The 23,869-nt window shown below is 56.3% G+C and overlaps 1 protein-coding gene across 1 annotated transcript; it reads right to left on the bottom strand.

Annotated features, from left to right (window-relative positions):
* Positions 1-527: 527 nt before the first annotated feature.
* PRELP (proline and arginine rich end leucine rich repeat protein) lies at positions 528-12,505 on the bottom strand. The gene is made up of 3 exons (XM_083878523.1): positions 12,343-12,505; positions 4,472-5,427; positions 528-2,574 (listed from the first exon to the last, which is right to left on the bottom strand). The coding sequence occupies exons 2-3, from the start codon at positions 5,409-5,411 to the stop codon at positions 2,396-2,398; spliced, it is 1,119 nt and encodes a 372-aa protein (XP_083734649.1). The 5' UTR covers positions 5,412-5,427; positions 12,343-12,505; the 3' UTR covers positions 528-2,395.
* Positions 12,506-23,869: the final 11,364 nt, after the last annotated feature.

The raw sequence follows: 23,869 nt of genomic DNA, 5'->3' as shown, positions 1-23,869 counted from the left end.
CCCCTAAAAATATTGGAAAAGTTCCTCCCCCCCGACAAGGAATTTTTGCTGCTGGATGAAGGATCAAGGAGAGGCTCAGGGTCCCTTGTGAATGATTTTATTTCCACTGCTGCGGGGAGTGGGAGTGAAAAAAAAAAAAAATAAAAATCCCATAAAGTCGCCGGGCCGGGAGCTACACGTGGCTCTAGAGGATATCTGTACATTCTACCAGTCTATATACACACATCAGATATAAATATATATAAATCCAGGGCGGGGCTCCGTCCGGGTTTAGGGCTGAGACCTGTCCCACTCAACTGCAGGGAGAGCTGGAAAAGGAGATTTTTATCATCAGGGAAAAAAAAATAATCCTCTTTAATTAGAGGTTTTAATGAGTGGGGGGAAAATAAAAAGGGAGCATCCCCTGTGCCATCAGCAGGGACAAGGACACGGTGCCCGTCCGTGGCCATCCCCAGGAAGGGTCATTTCTGCTGCCTGGACACAAAAGGAGCTTTTCTTTGGTTTATTTAATGCTCGTTGCAGTTGGATTTTGATTTTTTTTTCTTTTTTTTTTTTTTTTTTTTTTTTTTTTTCTTCTCTAATGCTCGGCCTTTAAATCCAAATCCTGAGACTCAGGGAGAAAAGAAGAGAATAATCCCCCCCTAAACCCGGACACCCTATAAATGCAGGTACAGCTATGGGAGGGGGGAAGCGATACATGTGAGGGCAGGGAAGAGAAGGGATAAAAATAACTCTTCCAAAGGATATAATTCTTCCCTTTTCTTTTCCCTTTCCTTTCATTTCTAATGAAAAAAAAAAAAAAAAAAAAAAAAAAAGGCAAAACCCACAATGCGTGATTGGCTCCAGAGAGAAACTGAGCCCTGGATTTGGGGCTGAATCCTCAGATCTCAGAGGGAAAGGTGCAGGATTTGGGGATGGGGCTGTGACCCCACAGATGTGGCCCTGCATTCTGAGATTTTACAAAGAAAAGTGCAGGATTTTGTGGTGAGGCTGTGGCCCATGGATGTGTCCCTGCATCCCCAGATTTTACAGGGAATGATGCAGGATTTGGGGATGGGGCTGTGACCCCATGGATATGTCCCTGCATCCTCAGATTTTACAAGGAAAAGTACAGGATTTTGGGATGGGGCTATGACCCCATGGATGTGTCCCTGTACCCCCCAGCTCAGAGGGAAGGATTCAGGATTTTGAATATGTCTCCATGGATGTGTCCCTTGATCCCAGATTTTAAAGGAGAAGGTGCAGAATTTTGGGATAGGGCTGTGACCCCATGGATGTGTCCCTTGATCACAGATTTTACAGGGAATGATGCAGGATTTTGGGATGGGGCTGTGACCCCATGGATCAGGGCTGGGATGGGGGATTTGAGGCTGGGAAGGGGCGGGTCTTGCCCAGGGGGGTGTGGGGAGGTGTGACCCACACAGGGTGCAGGATCCAGGGGCGGGACACCCTCCCTGCTCCTTCCCGCCAAACACACAGCTCCAGGAGGGACTGGGATCCTCCTCCTCCAGGGAAATGTGGGGACAAAGCTCTCCAGAAGGTGACAGGAGTGTCCCCATCCTTTGAATGGCCACATTATCCATCCCCAGGTGACAGGAGTGTCCCCATCCCCGGGATGGCCACATTATCCATCCTCCCTCCACCTCCACGGATCACACCCTCCCTCAAGGCCAGCCCAGCTCCAAAAATCCACCAGGAATAGTTTCCCTGAGCCCTCAGCTCCATCCGAACCGGATCCAAACCCCCCCGGGAATTCTGCTGGGTGCAAAGGGACAGACGGAGCCGGCTCCGGGCATGGCCTGGGGGACAGGGACAGGGAGCTGTGACCTGGGGTGACACCTGGGACACGGCGCTGTCCCTGCAGGGGAGGAAAAACTGGGGAGAGGGATGGAGGGATGGAGGGATGGAGGGATGGATGGATGGATGGATGGATGGATGGATGGATGGATGGATGGATGGAGGGATGGATGGATGGATGGATGGATGGATGGATGGATGGATGGATGGAGGGATGGATGGATGGATGGATGGATGGATGGATGGATGGATGGATGGATGGGTGGATGGATGGATGGATGGATGGATGGATGGATGGAGGGATGGATGGATGGATGGAGGGATGGATGGATGGATGGATGGATGGATGGAGGGATGGATGGATGGATGGATGGATGGATGGATGGATGGATGGATGAGGGATGGAGGGATGGATGGAGGGATGGATGGATGGAGGGATGGATGGAGGGATGGATGGATGGATGGATGGATGGATGGATGGGTGGATGGAGGCGGGGAGCGAGCAGGGGGACAGGGAGCAGAGGGTCCCATGTATCAAACGCCGCCAAAGGAGGGGAAATGTCCGAGCAAAGCCGGGCCTGGGAGAGGCGGGGCAGCGCTAAAACACCACGGACTGCAGCAGGCGGAAACACAGCATCAGGTCCAGAGGGATGGGCGGCTTGAGCAGGTTCCCGTCCAGCCGCAGGTAGCGCAGCCGGGGCACCCCGTCCAGGTCGGAGGGAGACACGTCCTGGATGGACATCAGCGATGTGGGGCAGATCTGGGTGCCGTTGATCTCTGCGGGGACACGGGGGACACGGGGAGGGAGGTTAGGGAGAAGGGAATGCAGGTTTGGGAAAAGGGAATGTGGGCAGGAGGGGAAAAGGGAATTTGGGCAGGAGGGGAAAAAGGAAATGTGGACAGGAGGAATAGAGGGAGGCAGGTGAGGAAAAAGGGGAATGTGGATAGGAGAAACAGCGGATGGAGGTTAGGGAAAGGGGAGTGTGGACAGGAGGGCAAAAGGGAATGTGGGCAGCAGGAACAGTGGGATGGAGGTTAGGGGAAAGGGAATGTGGACAGGAGGGGAAAAAAGAATGTGGACAGGAGGAATAGAGGGAGGCAGGTGAGGGAAAAGGGGAGTGTGGGCAGGAGGAACAGTGGGATGGAGGGGAGGGAAAGGGGAATGTGGAGAGGAGGGGAAAAGGGGAGCATGGGCAGGAGGAACCACAGGATGGATGGGAAAATGGAATTTGGACAGGGATTTTTGAACCCCCCTCTGTTATTGAACCCCAAATTGGGATTGTTTTGCCACCAAAAGGGACAATCTCAGGCTGTTCCCAAGGCCCCAGTGAGAGGGAAAATCCAGCTTTTGATCAGGAGGGAAGTAGGTCACATTCCTCTGGAGGATGCGGTGGCATTCCAGGGAGAAAAGGGATCATCCTGCTCCCAGAACCTGCCAAGCTTCCCAAAAAAACATCAAGGAATCTGCTCCAGCCCTGTCAGGCCGGAGATAACGTCTGGAGATAACGTCTGGAGATAACATCTGGAGATAAGGTCAGCACCCAGCTCAGTGCTCACCTCTGGAATTCCGCGTGTCCCTGCCCTGCGTTATGGAAAATAAACCCTGGGATTCTGATCAGACCCTGGGATTCTGATCAGCCCCTGGCTCCGGGGATGGGAACCTTCTAAAAACCGAGGGAAATAGGAGAGGATAGCCTGGGTCAGGGCGTGCACAGGATTTGTCTCCAGGACCCGGATGCTGGGGGTGTGGGAAGCCAGCAGGAGTCACCTCCTGCACCCCAAGGTCCTCCCCCAGCTCGGATTTGGTGGTGTTTGATTAAAAATGCAGATTAATGAGAATTGGAGCCAGATGTGATTGCAGCAGGGAGCTCCAACAGCGGAAACATCTGGGGAGAGCAGGAATCCTGGAATGGTTTGGGTTGGAAGGGACTGTAAGGATCACCCAGGGACACCTTTCACTATCCCAGGCTGCTCCCAGCCCTGTCCAGCCTGGCCTTGGGCACTGCCAGGATGGGGCAGCCACAGCTGCTCTGAGAATTCCATCCCAGCCCCTCACCTCTCTCCCAGGGAAAAATTCCTCCCCAATATCCCATCCAGCCCTGCCCTGTGGCAGTGGGGAGCCATTCCCTGTGTCCTGTTCCTCCATCCCTCATCCCAAATCCATCTCCAGCTCTCCTGGAGCCCCTTTAGGTGCTGGGAAGCTGAATGGGAATGCAGTGGGGTTCTGTGTCCTCTGTTTCCACACATCCCAGGTTCCTCTCCCATGGGATTGCAGCTGGATTTTGATTTCCCTGGAATGGTGTGAGACAGCCCTGGCTGCTCAGCCTTGTTCTCCCATTCCTTCCCCACATGGAGCAGAACTGGGATATTTCCTCACCATCCTGAGCCGTGTGTTTGGCATCTATTCCTAAAATATCCAGCCTCTCCTCGTTGAATATCCCAATTTTTACCAGGGAAAGAGCCCTCACAAGGGCAGGTGGCCCCCAAAACAACCAGGAAAAGTCCTGCAGCGCCAGCAGGGGATTTCCCTCTGCTCCTCCCCTTCCACCCAGACCCTCCCATCCCACCCCCTCTTCCCTTTTGGATGGGATCACATCCCACCAGGTGACAAACCACCTCCCCAAGGTCTTCCTCCCCAAAAAACAACCCTCCCCAACCAACCCGGGGGACTCACTCTCGATGGAGTTGTTGTTCAGGTAGAGGTGCTCCAGCTTGGGGCTGATGAAGGGCACGTTGGTGAGCTTGTTGTGGGCCAGGTGCAGCACCAGCAGGTTGGTGAGGTTGAAGGAGTTTTTGGGCAGCCCCTTATCTGAGATCTGGTTGTAGTTGAGCCGGATGAAGGCCAGGTTGGGGAACTCCTTGAAATAATCGCTGGGGATGTCCTCGATGTTGTTCCTGTCCAGGAAGAGCTGGTGGATGGCGCTGGGCACGCCGGGGGGCATCTTCCTCAGGATGTTGTGCGCCAGGTTGAGCTGCATGAGGTTCTTGAGCCCCTTGAAGGTGTTCTTGTTGAAGACGCCGTCGCTCAGCTTGTTGTGGTGCAGGTCCAGCAGCACCAGGTTCTCCAGCTTGTTGAAGACGCCGGCGGGGATTTTGGAGATCTGGTTCCTGCTGAGCCGCAACTGCTCCAGGTTGGGCGGCAGGAAGGCGGGCACCTCCTTCAGCTGGTTCCTCTCCATGTAGAGGAAGATGAGGTTCTCCAGCTTCTCCAGCACCTTCCTGTCCACCTTGCGGATGCGGTTGTTGTCCAGGTTGACCCACTTGAGGCCGGTGGCGTTGCGGAAGGACTCCTCGGGCAGGTCGGCGATGAAGTTGTTCTGCAGGTACAGGTAGTGGATGCGCGGCGGGATCACCGGCACCGTGCGCAGGTTGCGGCTGTCGCAGTACAGCGCCGATGGGAAGTCCGGCGGGCAGTAACACTCCCGGGGGCAGTCGGGGAACACCGAGGGAGGGCCCGGAGGGAGGGGAGGGGGCAGCTCCGTGGGCTCCACGGGCTCCTCGAAGGGCGCGGGCGGCCGGGTGGGCCTGCGGGGGGGTTTGCGGCGCTGAGCGCTCACGGCCGCCGGCGCCAGCGCCAGAGCCAGCGGGAGGAGGAAGGCCAGGGTCGCCTTCATGGTCCGCGTGTTTTTCCTGCAGGGACACGAGGAGAGAGGGGGGTTGGTGGAGGGATTGTCACCTCCCCGCCACTGGCACGTGGGGGTTTGTGCTTTGTCTGCACTGCCTGCGATCCTCTCTCCTTCCTGTTGGGACTTGTCTTCAAATCCAGCTGTTCTCCCAGAGCAGGAGCTGCTGATGTCCCTATCCCTGGCTCAGTGTTAGCCATGGAATTCTGGAATTCCTCTCCCTGGGTCACCGTTAGCCATGGGATTCCTCTCCCTGGCTTACTGTAATCCATGGCTCAGTGTTATCCATGAGATCCCTCTGCCTCACCATTATCCATGGAATTCCTCTCCTTGGCTCAGTGTTATCCATGGGATTCCTCTACCTCAGTGCTATCCATGGAATTTCTCTCCCTGGCTCCACTATCCATGGAATTCCTCTCCCTGGCTCACTGTTAGCCATGGAATTCGCCTGCCTGGCTCACCACTATCCATGGAATTCCTCTCCTCTGCTCAGTGTTATCCATGGAATTCCTCTGCCTCACCACTATCCATAGAATTTCTCTCCCTGGCTCACTGTTATCCATGGAATTCCTCTCCCCGGCTCACCACTATCCATGGAACTCTTTTCCCTTGCTCAGCATTATCCATGGGATTCTTCTCCCTGCCCCACCATTATCCATGGGATCCCACTGGCTCACCGTTATCCATGGGATCCCTCTCTCATTCTCCATGGAATTCCTCTCTCATTCACCATTATCCGTGGGATCCTTTTGCCTCACCATCATCCATGGAATTCCTTTCTCATTCTCTGTTACCTGTATGATTCCTCTCCCTGCCTCCCCTCGGGATGGGACATTCCCGAGTTATCCATGGATAACCTGCTCCCCACAGACCTGCCCGGGCAGGCAGCGATGGCAGGGGCAGCCTGGGCATTGGGATTTACTGGGAATCTCCCTCAGTCTCCTCCAAGGGCTGGATGAGCAGCACACCCCCGGCAGCCAGCCGTGTTTTCCTGCCCCACAGTGGCCAGGGAAGCCCCATCTCGTTGTCAGGAGAGCGAGCTGTGAAATGGTGTTGAAAATCAAGGCTGGATTCATCAGAGCTGAGCTGGAGGCCGGGCAGGGCAGAGGGAGGGCGGGAAGGAGCAGGGGGACAGAGGAGAGGGAGGGACAGGAGGGAAACCTGAGGAAGGAGGGGAATGGAAGGGAAAGTGCTGCTGAGGTGGGAGAAGCCTCTGGTGGTGCTGGAGCTGCTGGTGCCAAGTTTGGAGGGAAATCCGGCACTTCCAGCTCTCCCATCCAGCACAGCAGGGTGGGATTCTCTACCCATCCTCAGCTCATTTCCAGCTCTCCTCACACCTGGAACCCACAATTTCCATCACATCTGAAGGGGGAAAAGCCCCTTCTCAACCCGGGAACTGCAGGGATTGGGCCACACCAACCCCCTGCTGCTTCCCAGCAGGACCTGCATCCCACCCTGCAATGACCCACCCTCTTCTAGAGCCACCTCTGCCAGCCCTGGCTGCCTTGGAAGCGATCCCAGGCTTTTCCTGGAGCTCCAAGGAATTGACTTTCTCCAGGAAAAGATCCTGTTTTCGCCCCCCTCCCCTGCAGGCCCGGGCCGTTCCTGCCCATCTGGCTCTGGTTAACCCCGCACGCCTCCCGGGCCGGCTGCTTTCCATCAGGGCTCTGGCATCTGGCTGGGGGAAGGGAGGAGTGGGGAAAGAGCCCAGAGCTGCCGGATCCTGAGCCCAGTAGAGCTGCGGCAGGTCCTGCCTGGGGATGGACCCTGTGATCCTGTCCCCACATTCCGGATTCAGCGTCTGGAAAAATGGGAAAATCCGTGACAGGGATGTGCCGCTCCCATTCCGTCAGCATCCTGCTCCTTCCCCACCCACAGCTCATGGGTCTCCATCTGTGCTGTCACAGAGCTTTCTGTGGGGTCCCAGAGCTTTCCATGGGGTTTTTCCATGGGGATTTTAACCCCCAAAAACACCCAAGGGAGCAGCCGGGGGCTGAGGTGTGAGCTTGGCCTGGGGCTGAGGGGAGGAAGCAGCTGGGACGAGAAATTCCAGCTGGGAGGTGATCTTCCATCCAGGACACGATATTCCAGCTGGGAGATGATCTTCCATCCAGGACACAACATTCCAGCTGGGAGATGATCTTCCAGCTGGGACACAACATTCCAGCTGGGACAAGAAATTCCAGCTGGGAGATGATCTTCCACCCAGGACACAACATTCCAGCTGGGACACGCCGTGATCCAGGTGTTGGACCCACTCAGGCCACCCAGCGATGTCCCAGCAGGGTGGAGAGGACAGGGCAGTGCTGTCACCCCCTCTGAGCCTGCCCTGTGCCCTCCACACCAGGATTTGACATCCCAGATGTTTGAGACAGAGCAGGAACAGCCGCCCGAGCCAGGAATCCCGGCTGGAGAGTGACAACATCCTCTGGAATTTTGTCAGCGGTGGCGGGAGGCGGAGGCGGCCCCTTTAATCCACCCCACACCCCCGTGGGGACTGTCCCAGCCCTGGTGGCACTGCCACCACCCTCCCCTGACACTGGTCCCCAGCCTGCCTGGGGAAAGCAGGACCCATTTCTGAGCAAACTGCAGGAAAGCTGTGCCATTCCCAAAAAAAAAAAAAAACCCACCAGGGACGCAACAAGCCCGAGGCTCGTCACTGGAAGATTCCAAGCCAGCTCTCCCTGGATCTGGAAAAGCTGGGAGTCTGTTCTCCATCCAGTCGGGTTTAGTGGCGTGAATTCCAGGAGCTGAATTCCCAAATTCCCTGATCCCAGCAGAGCCCCAGCACAGCCCCAGCTCCATTCCAGCTGCCCACAAGGAATCCATGCCACAGGAACAGGGTTAAGTCATGGAGCAACGCAGGAATTCAGGAAACCGACGGCCTGGCGCGGAGAAAAAGCTCAATTCATGGATAAAACCAGTCCTGACACCTCCCGAGCTCAGCCTGGCTGCAAATCCCAGCCACCCAACAGATCTCGGGGTTTTTCCCAGAAGGAGGCAGCTGCTTCCTCAACCGTTACAACGGACAAAGAAAGAAAGAAAAAATAAAGAAAAAAATCGGCGCAACAGCTGGAAATTCCAGCCCCGAATGCCGCTGGGGTTTGCTTTGCACATATTTTCTCTTCCCTCCATCCCAGTAACCCCCAGGTCCCAGCGGCGCCTCCTGCCAGCCCCGGGACGGGCGCCAAGGGCAGGGAGAAGCCGAGGGGGAGCAAAGGTCACCCTTGGCCCGGGATGTGTCGCGGGGTGAAGTCCCCACACTGTCCCCCCGGTGCCTCCCGCGGCGCTGAGGGCAGAGGGAGCAGCTGGATGGTCCCGCAGAGGGATAAAAAGGGAATTTTTAACTCTGGGAGAGGCAGGAAAGGCCTGGATGGGCTGGAGCAGGGCCCCTCTCCAGCTCGGTGTGAGCTCCTCTCGCACATTCCCGCAATTCCCCTCATCCCTGGTGGGGGAAAAGCCCCGCTCCAGCCTGGGAACGGGAATGGAGGAGCAAAACAGGGAGAGCAAGATAAAAATAACCACAAGGACCGGGCAAAGCTCCTTCCTTGGCCTCCCTCGCGTCCAGCACGGCTCGTGTCTCTGCGAGGGCCCGGCCCAGACAGGGAGCTCCGTATCCAGCGGCTCTGGAGCCCTGGGAATCCTGGAAAAAGGGGGAGGACAGCCGGGCTGTCACCTGGGCGTGCCGGGGTCTCTTGGGAAGTGCAGCCTTGATGCAACAGCCCCGCGGTTCTCGCCCTTTCCCAGCGAGCAGCAGAGCCGCGCCAGAGCCGGGGCTCAGGCCGGGAATTCCCAGGACAATTCCCACTGGGAAAGGCGCTGTGTCCCTGCAGGGATTGGTGACACCGGCCAGGGCTCGGCTGGGACATGGCGACAACAGCGCGGGGCTCCTGCGTGCCGGGATTGCCAAAGTCCCCGGGTCCATCCCAAAGGCTCATCCATCCTGTTCTTCCTAAAGGCTCATCCCGTCCTCTGCTCCCAGGAGTGTCCCCATAGTTCCTGGGATCCATCCCAAAGCTCATCCATCCTATCCTTCCCAAACACTCATCCCGTCCTTTTCTCCTGAATTCCCCAAAGTCCCTCGGTCCATCCCAAAGACTCATCCCATCCTCTGCTCCCGGGTTCCCAACAGTCCCCAGGATCCATCCCAAAAACTCATCTCATCCTCTCCTCCCTGGTCCCCATAGTCCCCGGGTTCATCCCAAAGGCTCATCCCGTCCTCTGCTCCCGGGAACGTCCCCAAAGTCCCTGGGATCCATCCCAAAGCTCATCCATCCTGTGCTTCCCAAAGGCTCATCCCGTCCTCTGCTCCCAGGAGTGTCCCCAGAGTCCCCAGGTCCTTCCCAAAGGCTCATCCCGTCCTCTGTTCCCAAGTTCCAAAAGTCCCTGGGTCCATCCCAAAGGCTCATCCCGCCCTCGGCTCTCCCGGAGTCAGCAATTCCTGCCCTCGCTGCGTGTCCCGGCCCTTTCCCAGCGCTGGGCTGGCGCTGCCGCACGCAGCGGGAAGGGCTGGCCGGGGACAAAAGCGGATCCCGGCAGGAGCCGCTGCCAAAGCGCCGCCGGCCCCGGCCCCACACAGGCCCCGCTGGCCCCGGCCCCACACAGGCCCCGCCGGCCCCGGCCCCACACAGGCCCCGCTGCCCCCCCAGCAGCCGCCTCTCTCCTCTCCTCGCCCCGCTCCGCTTCCCCCGGGGCCGGGAAACGGCTCCGACACCTCCTTCCCTCCTCTGCAGCCTCCTCCAAGGGCAGGGGAACCTCCCGGGGCTGCGCTTTGATCCCTGCCCGGGCTGGGAAACGCCGGGCCCGCATTCCCCGGGGAGCGGGACAGCATTCCCTGTCCTGTGTGCCGGGAGGGGAGCTGACACTCCCGGGGGGCAGGTTTGGGATGTCCTGGGCACGGCCGGGATCGGAGAATCCCAGGTTCCCCAAATCCCAGGATGGCAGGATCCCAGGTTCCCAAATCCCAGGATCGGAGGATCCCAGGTTCCCCAAATCCCAGGATCACAGGATCCCAGGTTCCCCAAATCCCAGGATGGCAGGATCCCAGATTCCCAAATCCCAGGATCACAGGATCCCAGGTTCCCCAAATCCCAGGATCACAGGATCCCAGGTTCCCCAAATCCCAGGATGGCAGGATCCCAGGTTCCCCAAATCCCAGGATCACAGGATCCCAGGTTCCCCAAATCCCAGGATGGCAGGATCCCAGATTCCCAAATCCCAGGATCACAGGATCCCAGATTCCCAAATCCCAGGATCACAGGATCCCAGGTTCCCCAAATCCCAGGATCACAGGATCCCAGATTCCCAAATCCCAGGATCACAGGATCCCAGGTTCCCCAAATCCCAGGATGGCAGGATCCCAGGGAAGTTTCCAAGCCCTCCCGGGCAGGGATGAATTCCCATGTTTTCACTCTAAATCTGCTTTTCCCTAAACCTCTCCAGCCGGCGGGGAAGGGCAGGTTTGGGATGAGCCTCTTCCAAGCAACAAAACCTTTTTTTTTTTTTTTTTTTTTTTTCTTTTTTCTTTTTCCCAGGATTTCAGCGAATTTTCAGCTGGTTCCTCCCCATGGTCTCCTGGAGGAGCGGGGGACAAAGAACCGGCTCCAAACCGGGACCCCCGCGGGTCCTCCCCGCCCGCCTGGGGCTGGGCTGGCCCGGGCAGGGAAAATGGGATTAATTCCATACCCTGGGAATGTTCACTGCGATCCAGGCAGGAAAAGTGGGATTAATTCCCTGCCCTGGGAATGTTCAGAGAGATCCAAGCAGGAAAAGCGGGATTGATCCCCTGCCTGGGAATGCTCAGCCCGATCCAAGCGGGAAAAATGGGATTGATTCCCTGCCCTGGGAATGTTCTGGGCGATCCAGGGAGGAAAAATGGGATTGATTCCCTGCTCTGGGAATGTTCAGTCCTATCCAGGCAGGAAAAGTGGGATTGGCTCCCTGCCCAGGGAATGTTCACTGGGATCCGGGCAGGAAAAGCGGGATTGATCCCCTGCCTGGGAATGCTCAGTCCTATCCAGGCAGGAAAAGTGGGATTGATTCCCTGCCCTGGGAATGTTCTGGGCGATCCAGGGAGGAAAAGTGGGATTGATCCCCTGCCCTGGGAATGTTCACTGGGATCTGGACAGGAAAAATGGGATTGATCCCCTGCCCTGGGAATGTTCAGCGCGATCCAGGCAGGAAAAGTGGGATTAATTCCACACCCTGGGAATGCTCAGCGAGATACAGGCAGGAAAAGCGGGATTGATTCCCTGCCCTGGGAATGCTCAGCGCGCTCCAGGCAGGAAGGCAGGGCTTTACCACCAACATTTTGGGCAGCAAAGCGGCCCCTGGAGCTGCCGGGCTGCCCCTCTCCCACCTCGCTCCCGAAATTCCGGCACGGGGAGGTGGAAACAGCCCCCCAGGACCCCCCAGCCCCGTCCCAGGCTCAGCCCCTGCCCCAGGCAGGACAAGGCGCCCCGGTGTCCCCAAAGGTGCCATTCCTGGCTCCGGAGGGGTCCCTCCTCCTCCTCTCAGCCTCTCCCTCTCCTCGCTTGTTTTCCCAGGGCGGGGGATTGTCCCGGGCCGGCTCCCCCATTTCTCCCCCCAGTTTGGGCTCCGCGGTCCCCAGAGCCGAACGTGTTGGGGTTTGGGGTGTGGGGGCACCCCAGTGTCCCCCAAAAGGCGCCTGTCACACCCCCCTGTGACCCCCCAAATCCCCCCTGCTCCGCCCCAGGGCCAGAGAAACTCCTGCAGAGAACAAAGACCCCGGGGCGCTGCGGGACAGAAGAACCAAGAGCAGAGAGGGGAAAAGAGGAAGAGCGGATGTTTTGGGGGTGGGAGGGAGGCCGGAGAGGGCAGAGCGCCGTCCTGGGGGTGCTGGGGGAGGCTCAGGCGAGGCGAGAAGAGCCTGGAGAGGGGGAAACACCGGCCCAGAGCTTACCTGTGTGCACCTCTCCCTCCTCCTGCCTCCTACTAATCCCCAGGACAAGTTTCTCTCTGGCTTCTCTCTCTCTCTCCCTCCTCCTCCACCTCCTCCTCCTCCTTCTCTCCCTCCTCCTCCTCCTCCTCCCCCCGTTGCTCCGCCACGAGCGAGCCCGCCCGGGGCGCGGGGGTTTTGTTTGCGGGGAGAGATGGGAGCGCGGGGGGCGGAGGGCTGGGAGGGCTGGGAGGGGTGGGAGCATTGGGAGGACTGGAAGAGCACTGGGAGGGAGGGCTGAGAGCACTGGGAGGGGTGGGAGCACTGGGAGGGAGCACTGGGAGGGCTGGGAGCACTGTGAAGGCTGGAAGCATTGGGAGGATTGGAAGAGCACTGGGATGGAGCACTGGGATGGAGCACTGGGAGCACTGGGAGGGAGCACTGGGAGAGCACTGGGAGTGAGGGCTGGGAGGGAGGGCTGGGATAGCACTGGGAGGGAGCACTGGGATAGCACTGGGAGCACTGGGAAGGAGCACTGGAAGCACTGGGAGAGCACTGGGAACACTGGGAGGGAGCACTGGGAGGGCGGGCTGGGATAGCACTGGGAGGGAGCACTGGGATAGCACTGGGAGCACTGGGAGGGAGCACTGGGAGGGCGGGCTGGGATAGCACTGGGAGGGAGCACTAGGGATAGCACTGGGAGCACTGGGAGCACTGGGAGCACTGGGAGGGCACTGGGAGCACTGGGAGGCCGGCAGCACTGGGAGCACTGGGAGGGAGCACTGGGAGGGAGCACTGGGAGGGAGCACTGGGAGCACTGGGAGCACTGGGAGGGAGCACTGGGAGCACTGGGAGCACTGGGAGGGAGCACTTGGGGCACTGGGAGAGCGGGCTGGGATAGCACTGGGAGCATTGGGAGGGAGCACTGGGAGCACTGGGAGGGCACTGGGAGCACTGGGAGCATTGGGAGGCCGGCAGCACTGGGAAGGAGCACTGGGAGCACTGGGACGGAGCACTGGGACGGAGCACTGGGAGGGCCGGCAGCACTGGGAGCACTGGGAGCACTGGGAGCGAGCACCGGGGCACGGTGACAACAATCCCGTCTCTCCGGCAGGAGCCCGGCGGGGCCCGGCGCACACGCGGCTCTGGAGCTCAGCAACAATTCCCCCTCCTCCTCCTCCTCCTCCTCCTCCTCCTCCTCCTGCGCCGCCGCCGCCGCTGACTGCGGGGGCAGCTCCCTGTTTCAAAACAAAGCTAATTCATCCCGGAACGAGCCCTGCCCTCGCCGCCGGCCCCGCTTTCCCAGGAGCCGCCGGAGTGTCCCCCCTCGCCACCCACAGGGTGTCCCCAAACCCCGAGTTCCCGGCCCCTCGGGGGGGGGGGAACCCCAGAATGGGATGTAGGGGTTGGGTGGCTGCCAGTGGGGATCAGCTTTAGTGAAAATCTTGGTGGGACTTCACAAAGTGAAATCCCAAATCTTGGTGACACTTCACAAAATGAAATCCCCAAATCCTGGTGGCACTTCATGAAGTGAAATCCCCAAGCCATGGGAATCCCTCCCAGCCCTGGGAATTGCCCTCCCACAGCCATCCCAATCCTGGAATCCCTGGGATCTGGAGTCCAGAGGGGAACAGCAGCCCCCCAATCCTGGGAATGGCCCTCCCACATCTATCCCGATTCCAGAGTCCATGAAATTTGGGATCCAGAGGGGCACAGGAGCCCCCCCAGCCTGGGAATGGCCCTCCCACAGTCATCCCAATCCCAAAATTCCTGGAATTTGGGATCCAGTGAGACACAGGAGCCCCCCAGCCTGGGAATGGCCCTTCCACATTAATCCCAACCCCAGAATCCCTGGAATTTGGGATCTGGAGGTGCACAGGAGCTCCCCAGCCCTGGGAATCCCTCCCCCACAGCCATTCTGATCTGGGAATCCCTGAAATTTGGGATCCAAAGGGGCACAGCAGCCCCCCAGCCTGGGAATCCCTCTCCCACAGCCATCCCAGTCCCGGAATCTCTGGGATTTGGGGTCCCCTCCATCCCTCCCCACCATCCCCCTCTCTCCATCTGCAGCAGCACCAGGAAACCTGAGCTGCTCTGGCTCCTCGAAATCCCAACCCCGACCCTGCCGGGGGCTGGCAGCGGCCCAGGAGGGGCTGGTCCTGCCCTCCCACACTGGGCTGGCAGTAGCTGGCGGCCAAAACCGGAGCTTTTCCCAAATTTCCCACTCTCTGCACTGCCCCAATTTTTTATTCCCCACACGGGGCTTTTCCCTTTACCCCAAACTCAGGAATTGCTCCTTGCTGAGCACCCAGAGCAGGATGATCCCAAGGCCTCTCCTGGATCCTGAAATCCAGCAGGGAGATGGAGAGAGAGCCAGGAAAAGGCACCCAGAGGAGCCATAGAGGAATTCCCAGCTGTTTAAACAAAAAAAATCAGGATGGAGGCTGGAGTTTGGCAGCTGGAAAAGGACCAGGATCAATAGGGAAAGGAGATGTTGTTTAGAAGGAGGTGATGCTGGAATTTGATGGTAATTCCTTTAAAAACCAGTCCAAAAAAATCCCCAAATCCATGGGAATGTATTCCATGGATATTTTTTTTCCCTGTTAATTTACAGCTGCTCAGCCGGGCATGGAAAGGGAGAAATTGAGGCACCAAACGGGGCAGTTCCTCTCACTAAATCCACCCCAGGCGTGGAAAGGTGTCACATCCCAGACCTTTTCCCAAAATTCCCACTCTCTGCACTGCCCCAGTGTTTTTATTCCCCACACGGGGCTTTTCCCTTTACCCCAAACTCAGGAATTGCTCCTTGCTGAGCACCCGGAGCAGGATGATCCCCAGGCCTCTCCTGGATCCTGAAATCCAGCAGGGAGATGGAATGGGAGCCAGGAAAAGGCACCCAGAGGAGCCACGGAGGAATTCCCAGCTGTTTAAACAAAAAAAAAAAAAAAAAAAAAATCAGGATGGAGATTGGAGTTTGGCAGCTGGAAAAGGACCAGGATCAATAGGGAAAGGAGATTGAGGATCCAGGAGGTGATTGGAAGGAGGTGATGCTGGGATTTGATGCTATTTCCTTTAAAAACCAGTCCAAAAAATCCCCAAATCCCCAAATCCATGAGGGCATGTTCCATGGATATTTATTTTTTCTCCCTGTTAATTTACAGCTGCTCAGCCGGGCATGGAAAGGGAGAAATTGAGGCACCAAACGGGGCAGTTCCTCTCACTAAATCCACTCCAGGCGTGGAAAGGTGTCACATCCCAGACCTTTTCCCAAAATTCCCACTCTCTGCACTGCCCCAGTGTTTTTATTCCCCACACGGGGCTTTTCCCTTTACCCCAAACTCAGGAATTGCTCCTTGCTGAGCACCCGGAGCAGGATGATCCCCAGGCCTCTCCTGGATCCTGAAATCCAGCAGGGAGATGGAATGGGAGCCAGGAAAAGGCACCCAGAGGAGCCACGGAGGAATTCCCAGCTGTTTAAACAAAAAAAATCAGGATGGAGGCTGGAGTTTGGCAGCTGGAAAAGGACCAGGATCAATAGGGAAAGGAGATTGAGGATCCAGGAGGTGATTGGAAGGAGGTGATGCTGGGATTTGATGCTATTTCCTTTAAAAACCAGTCCAAAAAATCCCCAAATCCCCAAATCCATGGGGGCATGTTCCATGGATATTTATTTTTTCTCCCTGTTAATTTACAGCTGCTCAGCCGGGCATGGAAAGGGAGAAATTGAGGCACCAAACGGGGCAGTTCCTCTCACTAAATCCACTCCAGGCGTGGAAAGGTGTCACATCCCAGACCTTTTCCATGCCCTGCCCGACCTCTGGAGCCACTCCCACCCCAGGAAAGCTCCAAATTCGGGGGGCACCGACCCCTCCCCACAGCCTGGGGGTGGCGGCGGGTGCTGCTCTCAGCCAGGGGTGACTTTTGTTTGTTGAATTTTCCCCCGGCAGGAATTCTCTCCCTGCCACGGCCAAGTTTTGGATCCACCTTCAAAGGCGCCCTTTCACATTTTTCAAACCTTGGACGTGGCTCTGGGCACCATTTTTTTGGGTTTTTTTTCCACGTCTGGAGCAAAATCCAGCTCTGCTGTTATAGGGAAAGGTGGTTCTGGGGCGTGGCTGTGGTGTCCCTGTTGTGGTTTGAAAGCAAAACGAGTGAGAGGCTCCAAGTCAGAAATATAATTTAATAAGGAAAAAAAGGTAAAAAGGTAAAATAAAATAAAATAAAAGCAATAACACAAAGGAGCACTGACAGAGTCAGAACACACCCTGAGCAGGGTCGGGGGAGCAGTCCAGGGGAGGGGCTCTTCCTGAAGCAGTGATCCCACAGAAAGGTCTGGGAGCTCTGCTCCTCTGGGAATCCAGTGGCTCAGGGCTGCTTGTCCTGTCCCAAATCCCAGATTCTCTCCAGGTGGGAATGCTTGGCTCCTCCCCCTGGGCATTGGGAGCATCTCCCAATGGGATGAGGAGTCGTGCAGTGGCTCCTTGATGGCCCATTAAACAGAGAGAGCTCCTGGAGGGAGTTCCCTGTGAGTCCTGGGCAAGGCATTGATGGGCCATGAGCAGAAGAGCCCAAAGGAGGGGCCTGGGAAAACACTGCCCCACCTGGTTCCAACAGCTCATGGGGATGGGGATGGAATAAATACTGTGTGCACATCCTACACCACAACCCAGGACAGTCCCCAACTTTGGGGACATTGTGGTTTTGATGTGGATTTTTGGTGGTTGTTCCCCTTTTCCCGGTTTGTCCCAAACCCCTCCTGGGTCTGGCAGAGGTGGGAGAGGGAATGTCCAGGAATGGATTGTCCCTGGCTGGGGACAGGGCCAGGGCTGTGGGAATGGCCGGGGGGACCAAGGACAGCCCGAGGGACAGAACTGGGGATGGGACACACGTGGGGATTGGGGTCCTGGTGTGGCCCAGGGGGACCCACTGGGAATGGGGAGGCTGCAGCACTGGTCACTCTGGACAGGTTCTGGTCACTCTGGACATGTTCTGGTCACTGTGACTGTTCCCTGGTCATTTCAGCCATTCCCTGGTCACTCTGGCCATTCATTGGTTATTTCAGCCATTCCCTGGTCACTCTGGCCATCCCAGGCTTAGGAAAGCCGGACAAGAGGCAGCAGAATTGAAGGGGAGGTTGAGAGCTGGAAATTCCCATCATAACCTGTGACTTCACCATTCCAGCTGGGAAAGATGGAGCGTCCTCATCCTCCCCCTCCATCTCCATCCCCTCCCTCCCCTCCCTCCATCCCAGACCCCTCATGGACCTCATGGTGCCGTTGGCTCCTCTCAGGTGTGGCAGCTCCTTCCCCAGGGACTGATTTCCATGGATTTCCTGCTTGGAAAAACTACTGAGAACAGCACAGGGCACCAGGAATTGTCAATCCCAGCCTTGGGGACACCACAGGACATCAGGAATTCTGGATCCCAGTTCTGGGGACAGCACAGGACCCCAGGAATTATCAATTCCAGCCCTGAGGACACCAGGAATTGCCAATCCCAGTCCTGGGGACACCAGGAATTATCAATCTCAGCCCTGGGAACAGCACAGGACACCAGGAATTCTGGATCCCAGCCTTGGGGACACCACAGGACCCCAAAAGTTGTGGCTCCCGGTCCTGGAAGTGTCTCAATTCCAGCCCCAGGAGATTCAGGAAAGGGAATTTTCCAGAGCAAAGGGCTGTCCCCAAGCCAGGCTCACCCTCCCCACATCCCAGCCTGGATTTCTCAGGAATATTGGTTGATTCGGCCCCGGGGAGGTGATTCCTGGTGTTATCCCTGTCCCAAGCTGAGCCTTCACTCGGTGCCACAAACCCAGAGGATTCCTGGACCTTTCTGAGGGGCAGATCTCAAAATCCCCTTTGGAGAGCTAAAAAAATTGGATTTCAGAAAGGGAAAGAGGAAAAACCAACCAAACAAAACCAAAAAACAAAAAAAAACAAACCAAAACCCACAAAAACCCCCAAACAAAATCAAAATCAAAACAAAACCAAAAAAACCCCAAAAATAAAAACAAACAACCCCCCCCAAAAAAACCCAAAAAACCCCCCAAACCACAAACCCACGATAAAACCAAAAACCCAAAACAAAACAAAAAAAAAAAAACACCCCAAACCCCCAAAAGCCAAAGAAAAAACCCAAAACAAACAGCCCCCCCGAAAAAAAAACAAACCCCAAAACCACAAAAAAAGCCCCAAAAAACCCCAAAAAACCTCCCAAAAACTCCCCCAAAACCCCGAAACCCCCCCACAAAAAAAACAAAACAAAACAAAACAAAACAAAAAAACCCCAAAAACAACAACAACAAAAAACCCCAAACCAACAAAAAAAATAAAAAAAAATCCAAACAAAACACACACACACATAAAAAAAAAAAAAAAAAAAAAAAAAAAAAAAAAAAAAAAAAAAGCTGGAAAATGTCAAATTTGGGGAGTTTGGGAGCTGAGTTTGGGATGGCTCCATTCCCGCAGGATGAGCCGGGCCGCCCTTCCCGGGGCTCTGCCGGGCGTTCCCGGTGCTGCCAGCCTGGAAAATCCCGGTAAACTTCCCCCAACAGCACCGGGAGCCGCGTCCGCAGGGCCGGGACGAGCTCTTGGCTCCGGGAAAAAGGATCCGGAGCTTGGGAGTGAGCGAAGGGGAAAAGAATTCCGGGATGGAACGGGAGGACTGAGGCGCACGGGGCCGGGATGGGGCCGTGGGGAGATGGTCCTTGTTCATCCCAAAAACAAACCGGGATGGGGCCGTGGGGAGATGGTCCCTGTTCACCCCAAAACCAGCTGGGATGGGGCTTTGGGGAGCTGATTCCTGCTCACCTTCCCACCCCAAAAACAGCTGGGAATGGGGCTGTGGGGAGCAGATCCCTGCTCACCCCAAAAAACAGCTGGGAATGGGGCTGTGAGGATAAGATCCCTGCCCACCTTCCCATCACAAAACCAGCTGGGATGGGGCTGTGAGGATCCCTGCCCACCCCAAAAACAGCCAGAAATGAGGCCATGAGGAGCAGATCCCTGCCCACTTTTCCATCCCAAAACCAGCTGGGAATGGGGCCATAGGGGTCCCTGTTCACTCCAAAACCAGCCAGGAATGGGGCCGTGAGGAGCAGATCCCTGCCCACCTTTCCAGCCCTAAACCAGCCTGGAATGGGGCCATGGGAATCCCTGCCCACCTTTCAATCCTAAAAAAGATCTGGGAATGGGGCCGTGAGGAGCAGATCCCTGCCCGCCTTTCCACCCCAAAACCAGCCAGGAATGGGGTGTGGGAGGTGCTGGAGCAAAGCTGGCCTGGCCCCAAAACACTCCAGAGGTGCTGGGATTTGGGAATTCAGCTCGGGCTTGGGGTCACTTGGGGTGTCCCAGCACAGGGATCCACAGGGAGGGAGGAGGAGGAGAAGGAGGAATTCTGTGCAGATTCCAGCCATGCCAAATGCCCATCCCTTGTTCCCTGGGCTCTCCATGGATCCCTGAGCATCCCTGAGCCTGGAAAAGGATCTGTGAGGCTGGAGAAGGATCTGTGAGCTTGGAACAGGATTCCTGAGCCTGGAGCAGGATCCTTGAGCCTGGAATAGGATTCCTGAGCCTGGAATGGGATCCCTGAGCCTGGAATAGGATCCCTGAGCCTGGAGCAGGATCCTTGAGCTTAGAACAGGATCTCTGAGCCTGGACCAGGATTCCTGAGCTTGGACCAGGATTTCTGAGCCTGGAAAATGATCCCTGAGCCTGGAAAATGATCCCTGAGCCTGGAAAAGGAATCTCTGAGCCTGGAGCAGGGTCTCTGGGCCTGGAGCAGGGTCTCTGGCCTGGAGCAGGACCCCTGAGGATCAGGACGTGCCGTTTCCCAGCACAGCTGGCCAGGCCAGGCTGCACAGAACAAGCTCTGCTCACTTCCAAGTGGGAAAAGCAGCCAAAGGAGCTGATCCCCGTCCCAGGCAGGTGTTTAAAGGAAAGAGAGAAAACAAGGAATAGCCCTGGATGGAGCTCAGCTGCTGCTCTGGGCGTTAAATCCATGGGCAAATCTCCCAGGAGAAGAGGCTGGGAATGAGAGCCAGGGACAGGGGAGGGCTGGGAATGGGAAGGGAAAGGTTTGGGAATGGAAGAGGAGGGTTGGGAATGAGGGGAAAGGTGAAGAGTTTGGGATTGGGAGGGAAGGTTTGGGAATGAGCGGAAAGGTTTAGGGATGGAAGGGTTTGGAAATGGAAAGGGAGGGTTTGGGAGTGGAAGGGAAAGGTTTGGGAATGAGGGGAAGGGGTTTGGAGTGGAAGAGTTTGGGAATGGAAGAGAAGGGTTTGGGAATGGGGGGAAGGTTTGGGAATAGAAATGAAGGGTCAGGAAATGAAGGGAAGGGTTTGGGAATGGGGGGAGCGTTTGGGAATGGAAAGGGAGGGTCAGGAAATGAAGAAGGGTTTGGGAATGGAAAGGGAAGGAAGAGTTTGGGAATGGGTGGGTTTGGGATGGAAAACTCCGGCTCACACACCCCGCAGTGCCAGCCCTGCCCCTGGAGCAGCCCCAGCCCCTTCCCGAGGGTTCCCTGCACCCCCCACGGCAGCTCCATCCCCCCAGGGTGGGCAGAGATGGGACTGAACTGGGAGCACTGGTCTGTGCTGGACCCCCCAGGGGGCTCCTGGTGACAGGGACAGGGTGGTGCCACCTCAGCCCTGCCACCAGCGGGGTGACAGCGGGGCAGGCCCTGTCCCCAGGGCTGCACTGGGGGTGGGCACAGCCCCACTGACCCCCAAAATCCCCCTGCAGCCCCCAAACCCTCCCTGAGCTCCCTGAACCCCCCAAATCCTTCCTGCATCCCCCAAACCCTCCCTGTGCCCTCCAAATTCTCCCTGACCCCAAAACCCCCTGAACCCCAACCCTCCCTGAGCTCCTGGACCCACCAACCCTCTGTGAACCCCAACCCTTCCCTGAACTCCCTGGACCTCCAAAACCCTTCCTGAGATTCCCCAAATGCTCCCTGACCACCCCAAACCCTCCCTGAGCACCCCCAACCCCCCGAATCCCAAATCTGCCCTGAGCTCCCTGACCCCTCCAAACTCTCCCTGAACCCCAAACCCTCCCTGAACCCCAAACCTTTCCTGAACCTCGAAATCTCCTAGAGTTCCCTGAACCCCCTGAATCCCCCCTGAACCCCAAACCCTTCCAGAGCTCTCTGAACCCTCCAAACTCTCCCTGAACCCCAAATCCTCCCTGAACCCCAAACCCTCCCAGAGCTCCCTGAACCTCCCAAACCTTCCCTGAACCCCAAACCTTCTCTGACCCCCAAACCCTCCCAGAGCTCCCTGAACCCCCTGAATCTCCCCCGAACCCCAAACCCTGTCCCATCCCTGTTCCCCCCTCCCCGCCGCCCCCGTGGCCGCTTTAAGCGCAGGGAGGGATCCCGAGCTCACCAAACCTCACATTTCTGCCGGATTAAATCATCCCCCTCACAGCTCCCAGACACACAAGGCCACAATCCCGAGTTGGGTTTTTTTTTCCATTTTTTTATCCCTGCAAAGCCGAGCAGCTGCTCTGGAGCTCTCGGAGAGGGGACAGGGACAGGGACATCGGCTCGGGGCCACCGTGCCAGGGGCAGAGCCAGGGGTCATCCCTGGGATCTTTCCTTCCCTTTGAATCCTTTCTCTGGATCCTTCTTTTCCTTGGGATCCTTTCCTTGGGATCCTTCTTTTCCTTGGGATCCTTTCCCTGGATCCTTCTTTTCCTTGGGATCCCTCTTTCCATTGGGATCCTTTCCCTGGATTCTTCTTTTTCTTGGGATCTTTTCCTTGAGATCTTCCCTTAGGATCCTTTTTTTCTTTGGGATCCTTTCCCTGGATTCTTCTTTTTCTTGGGATCTTTTCCTTGAGATCTTCCCTTAGGATCCTTTTTTTCTTTGGGATCCTTTCCCTGGATCCTTCTTTTTCCATTGTGATCCTTTCCCTGGGATCCTTTCTGTCATTGGAATAATTTCCTTGGGATCTTTCTTTCCCTTCAGATCCTTTCCCTGGATCTTTCCTTTTCCTTGGGATCCTTTCCTTGGGATCCTTCCTGTCATTGGAATAATTTCCTTGGGAACCTTCCTTCCCCTGAGATCTTTCCTTCCTTTCAGATCCTTTCCCTGGATCCTTCTTTTCCCTGGGATCCTTTCCTTGGGATCCTTGTTTTCCTTGAGATCCTTTTCCTGGATCCTTCCTTTCCATTGAGATCCTTTTCCTGGATCCTTCTTTTCCTTGAGATCTTTTCCATTGGGATCCTTTTCCTGGATCCTTTCTGTCACTGGAAAAATTTCCTTGGGATCCTTCCTTCCTTCCTCTGGGATCTTTCCTTTCCTTCAGATCCTTTCCCTGGATCCTTCTTTTCCATTGGGATCCTTTCCCTGGATCCTTCCTTTCCATTGAGATCCTTTTCCTGGATTCTTCTTTTCCTTTGGTTCCTTTCCTTGGGATCCTTCCTTCCTTCCCTTGGAATTCCCTTTATTCAGCCCCAGGCTTTGCCTGAAAATGGGCCAGGAATAGGTTCAGCCATTCCAGAGATAAAAGGGCCATGAAATTCCACCTGGATGGAATTCTGGCACCTCTTGTGGGAGCAGCAGCACTGGGAGATGGGAAAATTGGGAATCACCATCCGAAAAGTGGGGAAAAACCACAGAATTCCCTTTGTTCAGCCCCAGGCTTTGCCTGAAAATGGGGCAGCACCTTTGAGGGGACAGAATTTGGCCAAATATCCTGAAATTCCTCAGCCCCAACCCGGGGGAATTGCTGTGGATGAAACCTCATCTCTAAAAATTCCAGTGAAATCTCATCCCTAAAAACTCCAGTGAAATCTCATCTCTAAATTCAGCCTCCATTTCCCACCGAGGGCTTTGCTGAAGGTAAAAATAGGAAGAAAATGTTTTGATTGTATTTTTTTTTAAAAAACCCCAACAACTAAAATCTGGTTTTTTCAGCTCCGAAAGGGAGATTTTTCCAAAGGTTGTTTTCCTTTGTTTTTGTATCATTTTGGAGCAGAAAAAAAAAGCAGAATATGGGAATTTTCCAATGAAAATGAAACCCCGGGGAGCTTGTCCAGCTCCCTGCTCTCACTCTGCTTTTCCAGGGATTATCTGGGAATGCCAAAAGTGGGATTTTGGGGATTTTGGGGATTGGGAAATCACAGCTGGAAACTGAAAATCCCAATTTGGTCCAAATTCCAGAGGCCCCAACGGTTCGGATGGTCCATCCCAGGTTGGGATCCAGGTTTGTTTTGCTGGGATTGGTTTGGCCCCAGCTCTGGCTGGGAACTCTTCCCTGGAAAAGGGGAGGGAATGGAGGGATGCAGCAAATAAATGGAGCTCCTCCCGTTTTTCCCACCTCGTTTTTTGCTCCATCCCAGCCCTTCCCTGGCACCACCCCGTGGGCACGGCTTCCTGATTCCTGCTTTTCCTGGAACCTTTCCCGGCTTTTCCAGGTGATCTGGGGTGAGAGGGAGCAGCTGGTGTCCCTCGGGAGCTGCCCTGGGAACGGGGAGGGCTGGATCCAATGTCCAGCAGGATTTGGGGCTCTTCCCAGGAATTCCAGGGCAGGTTTGGTGAGGGGAGA

Source organism: Zosterops lateralis (assembly GCF_965231275.1).
Source record: "Zosterops lateralis genome assembly, chromosome: 26".
Classification (NCBI taxonomy): Eukaryota; Metazoa; Chordata; class Aves; order Passeriformes; family Zosteropidae; genus Zosterops; species Zosterops lateralis.
This window is presented reverse-complemented; position numbering and strand designations above follow the sequence as displayed.